Raw genomic sequence first — 19142 nt, forward strand, 5'->3', positions numbered from 1 at the left:
ATATGCGATAGAAAGAGAAGGAGGAAGAAAGACAGGGAGGATGAGAGAGACAATGAGATAGAAAGAGAGGAGGAGGAAGTGAGAGAGAGAAAAGGGAGGATGAGAGAGAAAATGAGATAGAAAGAAAAGGAGGAAGAGAGAGAGAAAGGGGGGATGAGGGACATGATGAGAGAGAAAGAGAAGGAGGAAGAGAGAGGAAGAGAGAATGAGAAAAAATGAGACAGAAAGAGAGAAAGAGGAAGAGAGAGGGGGGGATGAGAGAGAAAATGAGAGAGACAGAGAGAAGGAGGAAGAGATAAAGTAAGAGAAAGAGAGAATGAGAGAAAAAATGAGATAGAAAGAGAGGGTTAGAGAGAACCAAGGTAGAGGGAAGCGGGAGAGGTGTGGGGGATAGAGAGAATGAAATGAGAGAGAGGGTTAGAGAGAGACAGAGAAAGGGGGTGTGGGGGAAAGAAAGAAAAAAACAAAAGAAAGACAGAGGGTTAGAGAGAGACAAGAGAGGGAAGGGAAGGTGTGGGGATAGAATGACAGAGAAAATGAGATAGGAAGAGAGAGAGAAATGGAGAATGAGAGAGAAAATAAGATAGAAAGAGGAGAAAGGGAGAGGTTTGAAGGGATAGAGAGGATGAGGGAGAAAAAGGTAAAGAAAGGGTTAGAGAGCGAAAGAGGGAAGGAGTGTGGGGATCGAGAGAAAATTATAAAGAGGGTTAAAGAGGGAGAGGTTTGGGGGATAAAATAACAGAGGACAAAATGACAAAGAAAGAGAAGGTTGTAGGGAGACAGAGGGACAGAAAGGAAAGAAGGGAGGGGTGTGAGGATAGAGGGAATGAGAGAGAAAATGAGAAAGAAGGAGAGGAGTTTAGAGAGAGACTGAGACAGGACAGAGAGAGAGAAAGAGAGGGGGGAAATGGGAGGGGTGTGGAGGATTCAGAGAATGAGAGAGAACAAGAGGGAAAGAGAAAGGGTTAGAGAGAGAGACACAGAGGGAAATAGAAATATATAGGGAAAGAGAGACAATGAAAGAGAAAGAGAGAAAGACAAGACAGAGTGAGAAGCAAAAGAGGGTAAAAGAAAGAAAGAGAGAGAGAGAGAGAGAGGGAGGAAGAAGGAGAGGTTTGGTGGATAGAGTGAATGGGAGAAAAAATATAAATAAAGAGAGGGTTAGAGAGAGAGGGTGCAAAGGGGTAGTTCTGAGGGAAAAGAGAGAATGAGAGAGAACATTACAATGGAAGAGAAGGTTAGAGAGAGACAGAGGGGAGAGAGAGAAAGAGAGAGGGAAGAGGGGTGTGGGGGATAGAGAGAATGAGAGCAAAAATGAGAAAGAATGAGGGAGGATTAAAGGGAGACAGAGAGGGAGGAAGAGAAAGAGAGGGGAGGGTTGTGGGGACGGAGAGAATGAGAGAATAAATGAGAAAAAGAAAGAGGAGAGTCTGAGAGAGATTGAAAGAGGGAGGGGCAGAAAGCGAGAGAGGGAAGAGGAATGTGGGAGATAGAGAGAATGAGTGACAAAACGAGAAGGAAAAAGAGAGGGCTAGAGAGGGACATAGAGGAAAATGGAAATATATAGGGAATGAGAGGGAAAGAGACAATGAAAGAGAGAAAGAAAGGCAAGAGCGAAGCAAGAGAGAGTGAAAGAAAAAAGAGTGGCAAAGAAAGAGAGGAAAGAGAAAATGAGGCGAGGATGAGAGGATAACAAGAGAGAAAGGAAGTCAGAATGACAAAGAAAAAGAGGGGAAGCGACAGTGAGAATGAGAATAGGATGAGCAGAGGGAACAGGAAAGAAAAGGAGAGAAAGCGAGTGGACAGATATAGCAGAAAGAGTGGGGTCAAAAAGGGTGTGAGGGGGAGTAGAGAGAACGCACGAGAGAGAGGAATAGAGAGAGGTTGAGAATGCATTGCTGCTGTCTAAAGTATTCTGAAAGGTCATAGGAGTGAGCGCCGGGGCAGTGGAGCGGCTTTGCGAGACTGTAGTTCCTCAATCCACACTGACGTCCAGGCCATCTGCTCCCTCCCTCTCTCCCTCATCCTCCCTCCCTCTCTCCTCTGTCCTCTGTGCTCTGTGTCGTGGCCAGCCTCACTTTTCCCTTTGTTCTAATGCAAACTCCAGGGTGACCAAATACACTCCAGTACTATATGGAACGTGGCTTTCAAAAGTCATTCAGTAGTTTGCATTGTCGGGATTACAAAGCGTAGCAACCTTCTCAAAGTTTACCACAGCATCAATCTTGCATATGAGGTATGTCAAATTATTCAAGTTTATGAGGTAATTTCATAATTGCAACCACCTCCCGGCACGATCTTTATTACAAACAAAAAGTACACGGTAAACAGTTACATTTTTATATAGCACTTTTCCACCTTCAAGGAACTCAAAGCACTTTAGATCAAGGAACCACTCACCCATTCACGCACCAGTGTACTCAAACACGAAGTGGGTGAAGTGCCTTGCCTAAGGACACAACATGTTTTTTCATGTCAAGAGTGGGATTCAAACCGCCAACCTTCAGAACAGTGGACAAACACTTTACCAACTGAGCTACTGACAATGCAAAACTGCTTCAGATTTTACAAAACCAATTTTCAAATTCACATTCCAAATAATGACAATAAAAATATTTCGTATTTTGGCTGCAGTACAACACAGGAATTGTTATGTTCTCATTACTAACACCTGCAACCAAATGAGGACCTTGAGAATTATGTGTCTGAAACCATTAAAAACGTTATTTTACTTGCTCAGTTCTTGCTCAATAAATTGTGCCCCTGGCATTTCATCCCTTTCTTTATAGACAAAAAGGTAGACCATGACCCACTTAAATTACGGCTGCATGATATTGGAAAAAAAAAAAAAAATGCAATTGTAATTTTTTTGACAAGCATTGCTATAACAAGTTACGATTTATGCTGACAGAAATCTGAACTTTAAACTAACCCAACAATCCCATGCATTTCAGAACATGTTTGTAGACGTTTTATCTACAAGGTTAGCCACTTTTACACAGAATAAGAGAGGTATTTTTTTTTGCAGGAGAAATGATGTTGCTTTAATAATTGCTGCTAATTGTTTGCTAATTATGACCATTCAAATTGCATACAACGTACAATCGCCCCATAAAGATACAATCTGAAATTAGAGAGAAGCTGGAGGAAGTGTCTGGCGTGAGGGAAATATGGGAGTCCCTGCTGAGACTGCTACCCCCACAACCCGGCTCTGGACAAGCGAAAGAAAATAGATGGATTTTGAGTATTTTTTGTTGTAACAGAATAACATTTGAGCTGTAAAAGGTTAAATAAGTGATATCTGTGGCTAATTATTGGTCCATTCGGCTATGTATGTATTGTATGCGTTGCAGCTCAGGCCTTTTAATGATATTGTCTATTTAAAATTGTTTACTGGGATTATCTTGCTTTACTGTTATTGTGTCAGGGAATAAAGTAGTTTCAATATTATCGTTTATCGCAGTGTATCTCTGTAGAAAGATATCATTCTTCAAAATCTGTTATCGTGGCCTATGAAGAGCTAAAACCAGATTCCTCTTTCCATATAAAACACACTCAGTCACAGTACTTCTTAATAATTCTATCAAAATGGAAATATTTGAATTTCCATGTATTTATATATGTTAAAAAAAATCTATTTTACATTGTCATTTTATATAGAAAACAACATTTGCGCCATTCACCCATGCTTTCCAAAAGTAAAATTTTTCTAAAGTCACAATATTTTAGTGTATCAAAAAGACCATTTTAATACAGAAACACATATTGCATCCCATTGAATTAGAGAAAAAAAAAAGTCTAAATCTTTCTTTCCATTAAAGATATAGATTAAAGATATAATATACAGCCAAAGTGCAGCCTCTACTTTGAAACCTTCAGATTCACTCTTTCACTTAGCCCTTCGTTTCATAACAAGTGATGAATTCAAAGCCCATTATCACTGTACAACTCTATGAAAAAGTAGGTTGGCCATCGCTCTCTGTCAGAAGAGAACAACACTGTATTTATGAGGGACTACTTCATAGACTGCTGGGAACTTTTAATACAAAATCACATGATTGTCTAGTCTAAAAAATGCCTTTGGTTGCTTCCCAAAAATAGAATATATTTCAAGGACATGCAAAACTGGATACACTGGTGCCACAAATGCACTTGAATAATCTAGTGATAAACATTTGTAATCACACCTGCACCTGCGTTTAATGTTTTAAATGGACTTATGGTTGTATTTTTCTGTATTTGAACAGGGCATCCATGAAAAGGAGTGATCTCATTGGGCGCTCCCTGTATAAATAAAGATAAATAAATTAAATAAAGACCAACAAAATGAGTAAAGAGTAAAGAAAAACTAACTGAAAACTAAGTGAGCTAACTGTAGTAGCTGGTACATTGCTAATCGACAGAAAATAAATGGGCAGAGGTCACATTTTTATATTTCACTTTGCCACCTTCAAGACACACAAAGAGATTGGAGGTAACAATGGGTTAAGCATCTTGCCCAAGGTCACAACGATAGGCTTCATCTGTGGGAGCTGGAATCGCACCGCCAACCTGTGGGTCATTGGATCTGACTGCCCAATCAATGATGAACTGGCAACCTTCGGATCAGTGGACAAACGCCACCAACTGAGCTACTATCGGCTCGAAATCTGTGATAGATAGGTAAAATAAGCCTTTTTCAGATTTTAGTGTACTTTTACTATGTAGAAAGCACGTCCTTGTTTGGAAGTACGGCCAAACTAACTTCCTCCTCGATGCCGCTGCGATTAATAAAGCCGTTTCAGAATTCACTCTCAAGGCTCGCTCTTTCTCTGCCGCTTCAACTCTCTCACTTGCGTCTTTTCCCTTTTAAATTGCCATGTGAACGTCTTCGTCTCAACTCCGCGGCATTACTTCGCCATAGTCTTTGAAACGTCCCCTGGCTCAGAGGGAGGGCTAATGAATCATCAAGTCTTTTGCAACGGGCAGAAAAACAACAGCCACGGGAGAGCCATTTGAAGCGGGAAGAAAGCTCCGTTGTAATGAGGTACGTACTTGGGCCAAGAATCTCGCGGTCGTAGTTAGGAACACGGGAGAGAGAGATGAGGGAGGGAGTACCTTATGTCTGAAGCGGACGAGCGGTCGATAGCTTGGTGACCCGTAGATCTCCTTGCTGGGTGCGCCGCTGCAGTCCACCGCGGTTAGAGCCAGTAAAGACAAGCACGCTGACCACCATCTGACCACCGCCATTGGACTTTTTCTGGAAGAGAACAAACAAGAAGAGAACTGTAAGAACTGTAGAATTTTCGCATTGGCTTTCCGAACTTTGTAGCTCTACTCATGAGGTTTAAAGAAGAGCTATTGTGCTTGTGTCTGCTATCTGGTTATAATCTATGACACCCCTGGATCATTATGTTATAATTTGCACGTTTAAAATCGCAATATTCATCTAAAATATCTTAATAAAAGGAACAAGCCCACTGATTTCCATGTTAGAAAACTGCAGTGCCCAATGAGAGCTGACGTCACCGTAAACATCATCAGAACATACAGTTGTTGAGCTGTCCGTCCCTCCTATAGATAGCTGAAGACGACACTAGCAAGTAGCAGATTTTTTTTTTTTCATTTATACCAACATGGCTATGAATATCATCAAGTAATAACATAAAATTGGAGAACAAAGTAAGTAAAGAGCAGTGGGCGTATGCCGGTGGTGATGAAAACAGAGGTTGATCGGCACAATGGCACAAAAAAGATTGCTCGAACATGCACGAATCACTCCAAAAACAACTTTGAGAGGTTAAATGAGAAGGTGGAAACAACTATAACATGGCTAATAGTTCTGAAAAGGCGATTTTGCAAAATAGGTGTGCTTTAATGTCATACTATGGAACATTTCTTGTAAATATTAATTGTACATGTAAATCAGGCATGCCCAAACTGTGGCCTGGGGGCCAAATACGGCTCTCAGACCAATTTTCTTGGCCTTCAAGCTTCCAGGTGAATTGGTCCATATTACCTTAAACAGTACTTTTTACTGTACATTTCCTGCCCATCTCAAATATTTAATGTGTTGAGGGTGTAAGCATGAATAAACATCTAGTGGTTCAGTGTAACTTGTAACAATAACACAGATTTGAAGTATTCATTGTATTGGCGACCAGTCTATGGCCCTCAATCGGCCCTCAGCTTTGTCTGTGTTTCTATATATGGCCCTTAATGAGAAAAGTTTGGACACCCCTGATACCCCTGAATAATTCTACATGTAAATAATAAAGTAATACAAATGTAGACCCTTAATTTACATGATGTTCATTGTAAACACCATGAAATGATCTGGACAGGTTAATAACAGAAACAGGTCCGTCTAAACATCAGAAGTGACAGTCCCGCCTCTTTATAGTGGCATTACACCGCAAGGACCAGATTTTCACTCTGAACTCTTTTTTTCCCCAAAGAATTGATTAGTACAGTGATGTGGGTAGGAATAGGGGGTAGTTGAAAACAGAAGCACTTCAATCTTATAATCCTCAGAATTTTGAGTAAACAAATCAAGAAAAAAAATACGGTTAAAAACTCATAAAAGTCCATTTGGCACAATATGCCTCCTTTAATGTATTTTACCCACTACTACATAAATCTGCTTGCTTTATATTGCTAACACTTCACTGTTCACTGGGCATGAACAAATACTGCTAAATGAGGTGGCTTGGCTTGCAAGTTGCTAATAACTAAGAGTTCTTGACATTTGATAGCTATGCAAAAATAAGCCTATAAAACTTCGTAACATTCCTCAACCGAGCTATCCCATACAAATGTTTACTCTGTTTTATTCTTTTCACAGGCCTCGTACTTAACTCCATACTCACAAACAAAAATAAACCAGGCCGATCTAATCTCCATTATTGTCCTCATTTTCCCATTGAAGTCACGCAATCCCTGCCGCGCCAACAGCCAAACTGATGCCAATAGAAATTGGCGGGCGATATCAGGTTTGCCTGTCAAAAACACCAACAAGACAAGAATAGTGAACCCTCCTCTCCGCAGCACTGCGAGTTCAATGCGTTTGGCCCAGACAATAGATCAACCCGGCTGTAATTAGCAAAGACAATGAGTGCAGCGAAACTGTCAACGGTCTAAACCCACGCTATCAATACCGAACACGAACGCAAACGCCCGATTAGATCTTCTTTGGAATCAATTAAGAGGAAATAGACGTCATGACGAAAATCCAGATAAGGGAAACAAAGAGCCAATATATTAAGGCAATTAAAGTTGGGGCTTCGGATTAATTAGAATGAGTGTCTTAGTCGAGCGAGTGTGATGTCGCAAAGAGATTGCAGCCAAGGTAGACTCGAGGAAAAGTTGGGAGGTAAATGTGTTTATTCAAATAGTAACGTTGTATGGTTTTTGAATTATTGATTGCGATATCTTGACTGACCTAGAATAACCATGCAGCTAACGCACAATCCTAGTGCAATATCATTGACAACTGCAATGATTTCACCTTGCAAAACAGTAAAAATCAGGCGTAATTGTAAATTGAGGGGTTTATGATATTATTTGAGCTAATTTGGTTGTGGCCAAAGCTCTCTGGCAAAGCCTAATGGCAACGTCGGGCTTGGTTAGTTCTTCGATGGGAGACCGCAGGAAATTCCAGGTGAAAACAGTGGGGCACCAGTGGCAAAAAATGTTGTTGTGTCCTTAGACAAGACACTTCACCCACATTGCCAAGTGGTGTGTGCATGAATGTTGGTGATGGTTGGAGGGGTCAGCCTTGTTTCCGTCAGTCCACCCCAGGGCAGCTGTGGCTACAATAGTATCTTATCTTACCACCACCAAGTGTGGAGTGAATGAGTATTGCACTAGACTGTAAAGTGACTTTGAGCATCTCCACGGGTCCCAACCGAGAAAAAAAAATGTGAAAGATCTTTTAAGCAAAGAAATACAACCAATTCAGTCTCAAAAGTGCATTATTTGTAGTACCTATTGAACCCACCCACAATGCTAACCACCATCATTAAAGCTCGTAGCACTTGCATAGAAGACTGATTTAAATCATAATATGCTACAATGACGCTTTAATCATTTCTGAAAATAGCACATATTGTTTACAGTTCACTTCGTAGGACCTTATCCATCCTATCTCATCATTATCTCTTTATTAACTTGATTCTAACACAACTAAAACATGCACAACAGGCCAAATTCTCCAACTATGTACTCTAAACTTGCTCACAATCTCGAGATGGGTCCCTAGCTACCGCACTGATGTTGCCCACTACAAACAGGATGCCCCAACAGCATTGAAGGATGGGTTAAATGCACAAGACAAATTTGCCAATAGGGTACAATTAAGTGTACCTTAACCTCAAAGTGCATGTGGCAGGTTTTCATGTTTTTCCAGTTATTTCTCGATTTGGTGCGATGGTACCTGTGGTTATCATCGTTTTACACCAGTGAAGTGGCTGTTTGTGGAAAAAAAGTTGAAAAGTACAAAAATACAAAAATACAGGAAGCAGCAGCGGAATACCTAGATCAACAACACTGAAAAATCCATCCAAAAAAGGGGACAATTTATGTTCAAGCTCTGGCAGTTTAAACAAAAATGAACATTATCCTGTCTTAGTCAAATAATACATTTTGTGCAGTTCTGGCCTTTGTTAATAGGGTGGTAGCTAGGCAACAAGACATTACCGCTACTTATATCATATCTGTTGTCTGTGTCCCACCAGGAAGTAAAATTATGAACTTCACTACTTTTTGTCACATCTTGAGTATTAAGTCAACTATGTTTTGTAAAATTTGTGATCTACCCTGTGTACTTTAACCTTAACATCCATCAACTATCTTCCCATATTCACCTTTTGCTACACTTCTCCTCCACATTGGCCTGTTCTTGACTTGTGAATTTCGTGGGGCAAACGTGGATGCTAAGTTTTAGCCGTCAGAATCCACTGCTGACTGCTGGTGTCTCGGTTGGGGACGCATGAGTGACAGCGCCGAGGCCCATCTGTCCCCTGTTCTTCACCCTGACACTGACTGGAGGAAAAGTGACACTAAACTGGCACCTCTGCGGGCTCATGAGGGCGCGCCGGAGGTCATGGCTAAACTCCGGCGAGGCGCTATGTCAGTGTGATGGGTCTAATGAGAGTGGTTAAAGTTATGGTCAAGATTGAACCAAAGTAGCTTCTTTTAATTCAGTTTCAAATCTGATTTTTGTTGTTTTGTTCAGTACTAACTTTTGTGGTTTTGACGTGTTTCCCACATTCCATAGTGTTGTTGTGCCCTTGAGCAAGACGGTGCAGTTTGCTTTACTGTAAATGTATTCTTTTGTGATAGACTGTGGCTATAGAATCCACCCAAGGATTGTGAAGTGACTTTGTGAAGTGTTTAGAAAGGCATAATAAAGAAACTATTACAATACTATTAATTCCTTTCTGTCCTTATTCATTTGCAATGTGCTGTATTTGACTGAAAGAAAGGTCTCGTCCAAATTAAATCTATTTAAATGGTGGAACTAACACAAAAATGTATTTAGCCAAGTCAGTGGTCTCAAGGGGATGAACATAATGAGAGCCATAACCAATAATAAAATGTCTAGACAGACTACGAACGATTCATGCTTCAAATAGTCTGACTCTAGCCTCCAAACAGACATAGCACAAATAATCCTTTTCATTTTTTCTACCCATTTTATTTATGTTCAAGCTCATGTATGTTCTGGCTCATTCTGACCATTACAACATTCAATTTTATCAACTGTTCAGTTTTAATAGTACCAGATATTGTTTTCCTTGCTTTTACATGCTTTTCAAAAATATAGGCCTCTACTATTATACTATTCTGGTTGAGGGTCCGCTATGTTTGCCTTAAAAATTCCACAGTATGGTATTATATTTGCCTTGCATTTATTCAGTTACAGGCATTTTACTGTTAAAAATATGAATATAGGTTCATTTAAATTCATATTGTAGAGCATCTCCTTGGAGACAAGCAAGTGCCTTTAAGTCATTGCATAATACCACAGTTACAGTTTCCTTAAGTAGTTTAAAAAGCCTGAATGATGCTTAATATAAGACTTAAAGGTAAAATAATCCAGCGGGCCAACTTTATCAGACTTTAAGATATAAATCAAATGAGAAATAGAGAGTGAGAAATACTGGGCTAAAACTTTAAGACACTGTCAGATATAATCAAACAGTTTTGAAATATGTATCCACGTCAGACCCTTTTATTATATCAAGTCAAAACGCTTTTATTGGTGTTAGTCAAAAAACTTATAGTGAAGTTAGTCAAATCCTTTGATTGGAGGTAGTAAAACCCTAAAATTGGAATGAGTCAAACCCTTTCATTGGAGTCAGCCTAACCCTTCAATTGGAGCGAATCAAAACTGTTTTATTGGAGTTAGTCAAAACCCTTTAATGGGAGTGAAACAAACCCTTTAATTGGAGTGAGTCAAACCCTTTCAATGGAGTGAGTCAAAATCCTTCAACTGGAGAGTGTTAAAAACCTTTATTTGGAGTGAGTCAAAATCCTTTAATTGGAGTGAGTCAAAGTCAATCAGTTGGAGTGAGTCAAAAGCCTTTAATTGCAGTGAGTCAAACCTCTTTAATTGGAGTGAGTCAAAATCCTTTAATTGGAGTGAGTCAAAACCTTTTAATTGGAGAGCGTCAGCAGCCATTAATTGGAGTGAGTCAAAGTCCTTTAATTGGAGGTAGTCAAAACCCTTTAATCTGGGTTACCAGTTTAGAAGAATATTTAACGTTTTACTCACTATAGGTCCGAGAAAAACACCATAACAAATAGTATGAGGCCAGCGTATCTTATTGTACAAGTTTAGCTTCCACCTTGATAAGAACTTAGCCTAGAGTCACCAACCTTGACTATGTACAGTGACAAATAGCTTATGTAAAAGTCAGCATGTCCTGCCAGCCTCATGATGAATTAACCTCACAGCGGGACACAGGCCTCGTAGTCCGGATCTCAGGCAAAGTTATAGAGTCATCTGGGGGAAAATTAGCTATAGGTCAGAAAGTTTAGATCTAAAAGTGTATTAGAAATCATCAAACTTGAAACAATGGTAATTTTGAGATCTGTATGCGGTTTAGGTGTTAATATCCGAGCAAGAAGGCCCCGGGTTCCTGTAGTGTATGATTAGGTCGTCTTGAGTAAGGGTGGGCAATATTCTGTAGGGATAATAATGAAATTGATGTATTTTTAGCAATGCAAAATTAGGATGTTGATTGTACTGTCTATAATAGAAAACTCAAAATACAAAAGCTCAGAAATGTTTTGCCATTATTGTGATGGACTGAAAAAAATATCTTCCAGTTGCAGCTATTTAGAGAATCCTTCCCATTTAAAGTTATCTACGGTTTAGAACTGCTATTGAATACTCCCTATTACAATTTAATAGCTTTCTCTGCAAATTTGTTCTGTCTTCTGAAAAGTTCAACGTCAGCAGCTATTCTACTTCTCATCAATGCACTATTTTGATCTGCCTTAAATGGTTGCTATGTCCTTGGTCAAGACACTTGACCCAGATACAGTTCTCTAGTCATCGCATGTGTTTTTTCTACTTTGTATAGCTTAAAGAACACGTATTATGCTTTATTCAGGTGTTTAGTATTGACTGTAAGTGACCGTAGCTTAGTTGGTAGAGAGTTTGTTCACTGATCTGAAAGTTGGTGGTTCGAATCCCGCTAAAAATGTGTCCAAAATGTGACCAAGCTATAACAGCAATACAAACTAAAAAGTAATGTCTACTGGCTCACTGTTAAGAACTTTTTTTATGGTTGAAAAATAACCATGTTTTTGAAATGCACATGTATGACTCTAAGTAAATAAGCACACTGAACTGGATGGAGATAGGGGGTATGTGAAAACTCACATTTTCGAATCACTCAGACCTCAAATGCAGGAAGACGATACAGGATTATTCAAACATGCATGAATCAATCGAAACAAAACTCTGAGTAAACTAATAATGAAGGAACACCGTTATAACATGTTTAAAAGCTCATAAAAGTTGATTTTACATAACATGGCCTCTTTTACACAAGTGCAGAGGCTGGTATAGCGGGTATGTGCAGATGTGTCCTCTCCTGGATGAATGCTCTGCTGGCTGGATTAGCATACACTCTGCACCATCAATCAGGCCTGCTCCACCTCCCACTGTTAAACGCCTTATTAATGGACTCACTTGTGCAGGGAGCTGGTATGAGACAGAGACACATATGCGCAGTTTTACCACAGTCCGGGAGCTATCTGCTTAGCAATGCTAAACGTAATGAACTTGTTATTAGGTCCTTTTTAAAGCGATTTTAGACTTAAAGCAATTAGAGCTCAGGATAACCCAGCCAAGTTACAGGTTTGAGTAGATAACCATGTTTCACAACTTTAATAGGCCAGAGCGGAGTTTCGCCATCGTGGCAACTAGTATGCTAATAGCGTACCAGTATTTCTTTTTTTTTTTATTTAGCCACTGTTATGAGCTGTCTTGTCTCTTGTCTCACCATGATTTCGAGAATAGTGTCCCAAACTGGACTGCCTCATTTTGGAGTTCAGGATAACCCAGCCAAGTTACAGGTTTGAGTAGATAACCATGTTTCACAACTTTAATAGGCCAGAGCGGAGTTTCGTCATCGTGGCAACTAGCATGCTAATAGCGTACCAGCAAGTTTGTTTTTTGTTTTTTTTATTTAGCCACTGTTACGAGCTGTCCTGTCTCTTGCTTCACCAAGGTTTCGAGAATAGTGTCCCAAACGAGCGTACCTCGTTTTGGAGTTCAGGATAACCAAGCCAAATTGCAGGTCAGATCTGTGGAGAGGCAAGCCTGCTCACAGTAGATATTCTTTAAACCTGTAAACTTGTAAGTTTAATGCTATACTGTGGAAAATTCTACACATAGCATCTCCACGGAGACATGCAGGTGATGGACCATCCCCCAGAGAAGTTACATTGCACAGTTTTAAGTTTGGCAATGAGAATATAGTTCGATGTGAAAAGAACTCAACTTTCAAAAAGGCAAAACTAATAAAATAAACACATTTAGTCCTATTTATTTTCCATGGCGACTCGACTGAAATGGCCATTGTTATACCAAATCGATGCTAACATTTTCTCATACACTCTCTCATCAATCCCCCAATACCACATCTTCACACTCTTCCCCACACACTTGAGCCCGCCCGCAGTACAAAAATCCCATAGCTTTATTTATGAGCCCGGGAAGCAGAGCAGACAGTGGCTAAGTTTTGCCTGGACAACCCCGGGGACGTTATCATAACTTTGACTTGTGATTCTGAATCCCACCGAGTGGGTCCTGACTCTGTGGAATTGACTTTCAAATGAAGACGGCGTATTTCCCACTATGTACACAATGCATCATGTCTTGACACCTCTTCAGTGTTCAGCATATTTCAGACACTCGTGGTACGGGGAGAACATAACTAAAATGTCCGTTCAACACAGTGCAACGCGTTTTCATAGTGAATACATTACATACATTTTAATTTACTATCGCACTTGGCAGGTCGTGAGTCTGGATAATGGGAAGGCATAATTTAAACATGGACTACATTATGTTAGCATTACATTGGATATGATATTTCAAAACAAGGCTATAGTGCAACAGTGAATGTACAGTAGCGTCTAGTGCAATTCAAGGTAAGTACCATAGACTTCAGCCAAATGAATCTCATCGAGGCTAACGGTTATAGGGACGAATTTGGAGCCGAGTTGCATATTTGGAAATGCGAGCAGGAATATCGCACCAACCAGAGGGAGAATTTGGAGCAAGGCTGTTGAAGCTAACACCCCTATCCGCCCGCACTGCTGGTTTGGTAGGAGGCAGGCGCTTAGCAACTCTGCCAATCAAACGTGTTGCTAAAGCTAGCGGGAACGACCTCAGGGAAAGAAGGTGCCTGATTTGTCTGTTATTAATATTTATATCTTGGTTTACAGACAAAATAGCAAAATAAAAACAGCGGTTACACAGAGAGGGGTGACGGGTTTTCAATAGAAAGTGAATTGGAGTCAATGGAGTTGGAAGCGCACTCAGGCTCACTTAGTATTTGAAACGTGGTGGCTTGTGGGTTTGTCCTTTTATATAAACAGTCTGGTAAGTGCTGAATACATTTTTGATACATGTATTTAGTTACTTCCTAACAGCACAAAAAAGACGCATTAAACTAGGACTATATGATTTGGAAAAAATATCGAATTGGGATTTTTCTGACAAGCACTGCGACTGTGATTAGATTCGCGATTTATGCTATAATGAAAGTATTCTGTTCAAAGTTCACATTTGAAACACTTCCAGAAGAACTGAAGAATCTGAAATATGAACTAACAAAGTAATACAAGAATAATTTCATCATTTCAGATCATGTTTGCAGATCTGAACTGCAGGATTAGCAGTTAGCATTTTTTTATGCAGAGTAAAACAAATATTTAGTTGTTTCTGGAGGAAATTACGGTGCTTCAAAAACTGCAGTCTTTGTGATTTGCTAATTGCGTCCATTCAAATTGCAATTTTGATTTGATTGCGATTAATCTTGCAGCCCTAAACATGAATAATTAATATAAAACTGACAAACAGAAGAGCGCAGATAAAATTCTTTTGGTAATTTACACAGATAAACAGAACTATTATGAGCTGGGATTTGAACAGGTTTACAGCTGATATGAAATGATGTTACTATTGTTACTACCCGTGCTGGAACATAACATAGTAAAAGTACTTCATTTAAAAAAGCTTTTAAAATGTATACTTATTACTTTTACTTCATTAAAATTTGAGAGCAGGTATCTGTACTTTCTATGCCACTATATTTTTGAACTGGACTGAAAAGTCAATGTATTTTTTATGATCGTTTTAGACCTGCTGAAAATGCTGAGGGGTTTATTTTTAGCACATTCGTAGTTTGAGCAAATAAAATTATACAGATAAAAACAGCTAGGGAAAAAAAGCAACTATCAAGTCAATTGTTTCTGATGAACAAATGCAGCACTAATCTTCATCGAAATCACTACATTTGAAGGTTCATTAGATCTCAAAATCTGCACAAAATGCTTTTACTTTTTACTCTTTAAGTACATTTTTAAGCAGACTGTTTCACATGATACTTTTACTTGAGTGTCTCTGCATTCTGGTATCTGTACTTTTAATTAAGTAACAACATCGAGTACTTCTTCCACCGCTGGTTACTACTATATTGTAATTTAGTATCGCACTTGGCAGGTCGTGAGTCTGGATAATGGGAAGACATAATTTAAACATGGACTACATTATGCTAGCATTACATTGGATATGATATTTCAACACAAGGCTATATTGCAACAGCGGAAGTACGGTAGTGTGTAGTGCAAATTCAAGGCGAGTGCTAAACATCATTACGTTTTATAGGGAGCAGTTGTATGTTTTATGCATGGTTGTAACTTTCTATTGTGAACGGAACTGTAGCCCTTTAGTGGTAATATAAGCAAGGTGAGTGTATTTGTAGAGCGCAATTCAAAGCGCAGCGTTGGAAAGAATATGTAGGGCCAGAGGAGCTCATTGGGGCGACTGTGATGGTTTGAATCTCGCTATCGACATAAACATCACCAATAGAGCAGTAAGGTCCACTGATTCCAGCTCCTATAGATAAATATTGTTGTTGTGTCCTTGGGCAAGACACTTAACCCACCTTGCCCCCCCAAGAGTCTGTGTACAGTGATGCATGACTGTGTGTGAATGGGTGAGTAGTTCCTTAATGTAAAGTGCTTTGAGTTACTTGAACGTGGAAAAGCGCTATATAAAAATGCAACAAAATACTAAATACTGAATACCTGGATTAAAATGTATTTTCTAACACATTTTCAGGAAAGTAACTGTATTCTGAAGTCAGCCAAATGAAAGAGTAATTGTACAGTTACTCAATTTTTGGTGCATGTATTAGTTACTTCCCAACAAAACAAAAAGACATATTAAAATCACAATACAAACAAATTAAAATATAATTATTATAAAATGTACTTTAACAGAGAAGGTTGTAGATATACAGTAAATCTTTCAGTAATTTACAGAGCTATACAGAACCATTTTGAGCCTGGATTTGGACAGGTGTGCAGATTATTAAAAAGTACATATTATGCAAGCTATGCAAGTATTTTAGTTCATAATTTATTTTCAGCTGTTTTGCATACTTTTATTTTTAAAGCATTGTTTACAAAGCTCCAAAAGTTGGAACATAATCACACTAGGAGATAGGAAAAATGGGCACAGTATATTTAATGAGTTCTTTAGTAGCTTTTTTAAATGATTGGAATTATGTTTACCACCATTTTAAACTTTTTCCTCACTTTCCTAATGCATCCTCACATCTTAATCATTCTACACAATGAGTTTTTAAACATGTGTCACAACTAACTTAAGAGACCTAAGTGGAGTTTCGCCATCACAGCAACTAGACCTGTCATGATAATTAATATATCAACATATTGTTCAGTATATGAAAGCTGAAACAATATTTGTTGGGGGTCAGTATTTATCGTGTGTATATTTTCTTTGTGTTACTGGGAAATTTTTGTTTTTTTATTGCTTATATGAGAAGATTGAAGCCATAAAAGCTTGAATGAATAACTTGTATGACTCATTACAGATACAAACTAAGAACTAAAGTGTTTCATTCTGCTCTTTCTTTATTGCAGCTTATGACTGTTTAACTATTTTATACATTTCGAATAGTTTTTGTGGTTTAAATCTACTCATGAGTTATTATGTCAGTTGCATAAATTTGTTTCAATATTATCGTTTATCTATTTGTTGATATTTACTTGGGGTGGGATTTAATACGTTTTCTTCTTCCAACTCCTTTTCGACCTTCATGTGCTTTAAGTGTACCCAATACATGTGCTCAAAATAAATACATAAATAAATACATAAATAAATAAATCTGTTTGTGTTTTGCAATTAAAAAAAAAAAAAAAAAGAATATGGATTATTTTTGTCACTTAGTTGCAAGAAAATAGATACAAACTGGAAATTTTGGTCAAATGTCTTGGTTTAATTACTTACTACCATGTAATAAAATAGAAAAACAGATATTAACATGAGCAATTATTATGTAATTGCCTGTTGAAATTCACACACGCATTCATACACCAGTGTATGTAGACACTATAGGTGAAATGGATTAAGTGTCTTGCCCAAGGACCCAATGATGTTTATATTGAGAGCGGGATTTGAACCGCCAATCAGTGGATCAGTGGACAAACACTCTACCAACTGAGCTACTGTCACCCTACATCCTGATATGACTCTATATTACTGTGAGATTCTCCTATTCTCTTCATTTTCTCTTCTTTATATCCCCATTGCAATTTTATTTTTATTTTTGTACTTTTTATTTATCCACCGTTATGGGCTGTCTTGTCTCTTGTCTCACCAAGGTCTCAAGAATAGCGTCCCAAACCGAACTGCCTCATTTTGGGTTTTAAAATTCCCAAGGTCACTCTTTCGCCTCACATTTATCTCCGTATTCCTTTTATGTTCCAATAAAACACCTCCCCTACTCAATCTGAACTGCAGAATGGCCTGAAAAACTCCAAAAACCTCGAGGAAAATCCTGCAACTAAAGCGGTGGTCTGATCTCCAAGAGGAAATACTCACGGCAACATTATTGTAAAGTACGTCTTCAAAGAGCGAGTTTGAAAATATGTTTGAAATCTGTCAGAGGAGTGAGGACATCTGAGGCGTCATTCATCATTTCCTGGAGACAGCATCTTTTCAGCCGCCTTGACAGGTGCGATTTTTTTTCCCCCCAAAGCACAAAATGAAAGGGAGAGGCAAGAAAAATACATTCCCCCCATTTGCTCAGATGGTTCTTATCTAGTGTGTTACGAATGCAGGGGGCTCCCTTCACTTCCAATAACAACATTCTAGTAGTGAGCAAGCCATGCGGCGACTTGCGCTGGCGATTTGACCTGCATTTGACCCATCCTGCAATGTTAATATGGCAACCTGTCAGGAGCAGTCGGCACCACAGGACTACCGTGGCTGGAGTATTATGCCTATGCCTTATTTCATTTCAATTATTATTTTTTGCTTTCAGACCAAGGTAAATGGTCACATTTTTATATAGCGCTTTTTCACCTACAAGTCACTTTACATCAAGGATTCAGTCAAACCCTAACAACACAGACAGTGAGGACGAGGTGGGTTAAGTGTCTTGCTCAAGAACATAACAACAGCATTTATCTATGGGAGCTGGAATCACACCACCAACCTGACCGCTCAACCAATGACGCTGATGCCAAGAGCGGGATTCGAACCGCCAGACTTCGTAACAATGGATAAACGCCCTACCTGACTCTAACTGAGCTACTGTTTGCTCTAGTTTGCTTTAATTCCTGACAGTTCTGACTGCTCACTATAGCGCTCCTCCTCAGAATGATCACGTGATGTTGCTGTGACGTGTCCGATCAGCTGATTTAAACAGGTTGTGGCGCTGTCTTCCTACCTGTAGAGGCTGAATGACAGCGCCATCCCCTGTCTGACTTCTGCAGGACAGTATCCCAGGTGTGTGACAGTAAAAATGACCCCCTCGTCCCGGTTTATAGTCCTGCGGGCACGCTTCCATACTGTATGAAAACAAACTAAACCTTGGTCTGAAAAAAGAATCTGTTAAAATAAATTAACAGAAGACAAGATAAACTACTATGGGTCGATGGAGGGAAACTGGAGTGGCCAGAGGAAACCCATCCAGGCTCAGGGAGAACATGCAAACTCCACAGAGAAAGGCCCAGTTAAACCCGGAACCTGAGATTAAGTCTATGGCCACGAGCTCACCCCTCTCACTTATTCTTTTTCTATTCCCTGCAACTTCAACATTCTTTTAACACATAAACACTCACTCATAGTTTATTTTTATTTATTATAAATTATTTGTCTTGTCTCGTTATTCAAATCACAAGACAGAAGATATAAGTATTTTTTTTAGTTATTAATATGTCTTGGGCCTGCAATCTTGTGTTTAAAAATGCTCATCTTGTATGTCTGCCTGGCCTTAAATAAAACAAAAAAAACCAAAAAACAAAACAAAACTGAATTTTCTCGCTGTGAGACGAGCCAGCCTCAGCAAGAATTTTTCCTCCCTCTTGAGAATACACAACAACCC

The 19142-nt window shown here is 39.1% G+C and overlaps 1 protein-coding gene across 1 annotated transcript in view; it reads right to left on the reverse strand.

Moving 5' to 3' along the window:
- The window catches only part of fstl5 (follistatin-like 5), a 363935-nt gene that overhangs the window by 292838 nt on the left and 51955 nt on the right, over positions 1 to 19142 (reverse strand). Inside the window, exon 2 of the mRNA XM_055224723.1 lies at positions 5098 to 5239. Within this exon, the coding sequence (XP_055080698.1) occupies positions 5098 to 5229 (132 nt within the window). The 5' untranslated portion in view covers positions 5230 to 5239. The remainder of the gene's footprint in view (positions 1 to 5097; positions 5240 to 19142) is intronic.

The sequence above is a fragment of the Periophthalmus magnuspinnatus genome, chromosome 10 (genome assembly GCF_009829125.3).
Source record: "Periophthalmus magnuspinnatus isolate fPerMag1 chromosome 10, fPerMag1.2.pri, whole genome shotgun sequence".
Taxonomy (NCBI): Eukaryota; Metazoa; Chordata; class Actinopteri; order Gobiiformes; family Gobiidae; genus Periophthalmus; species Periophthalmus magnuspinnatus.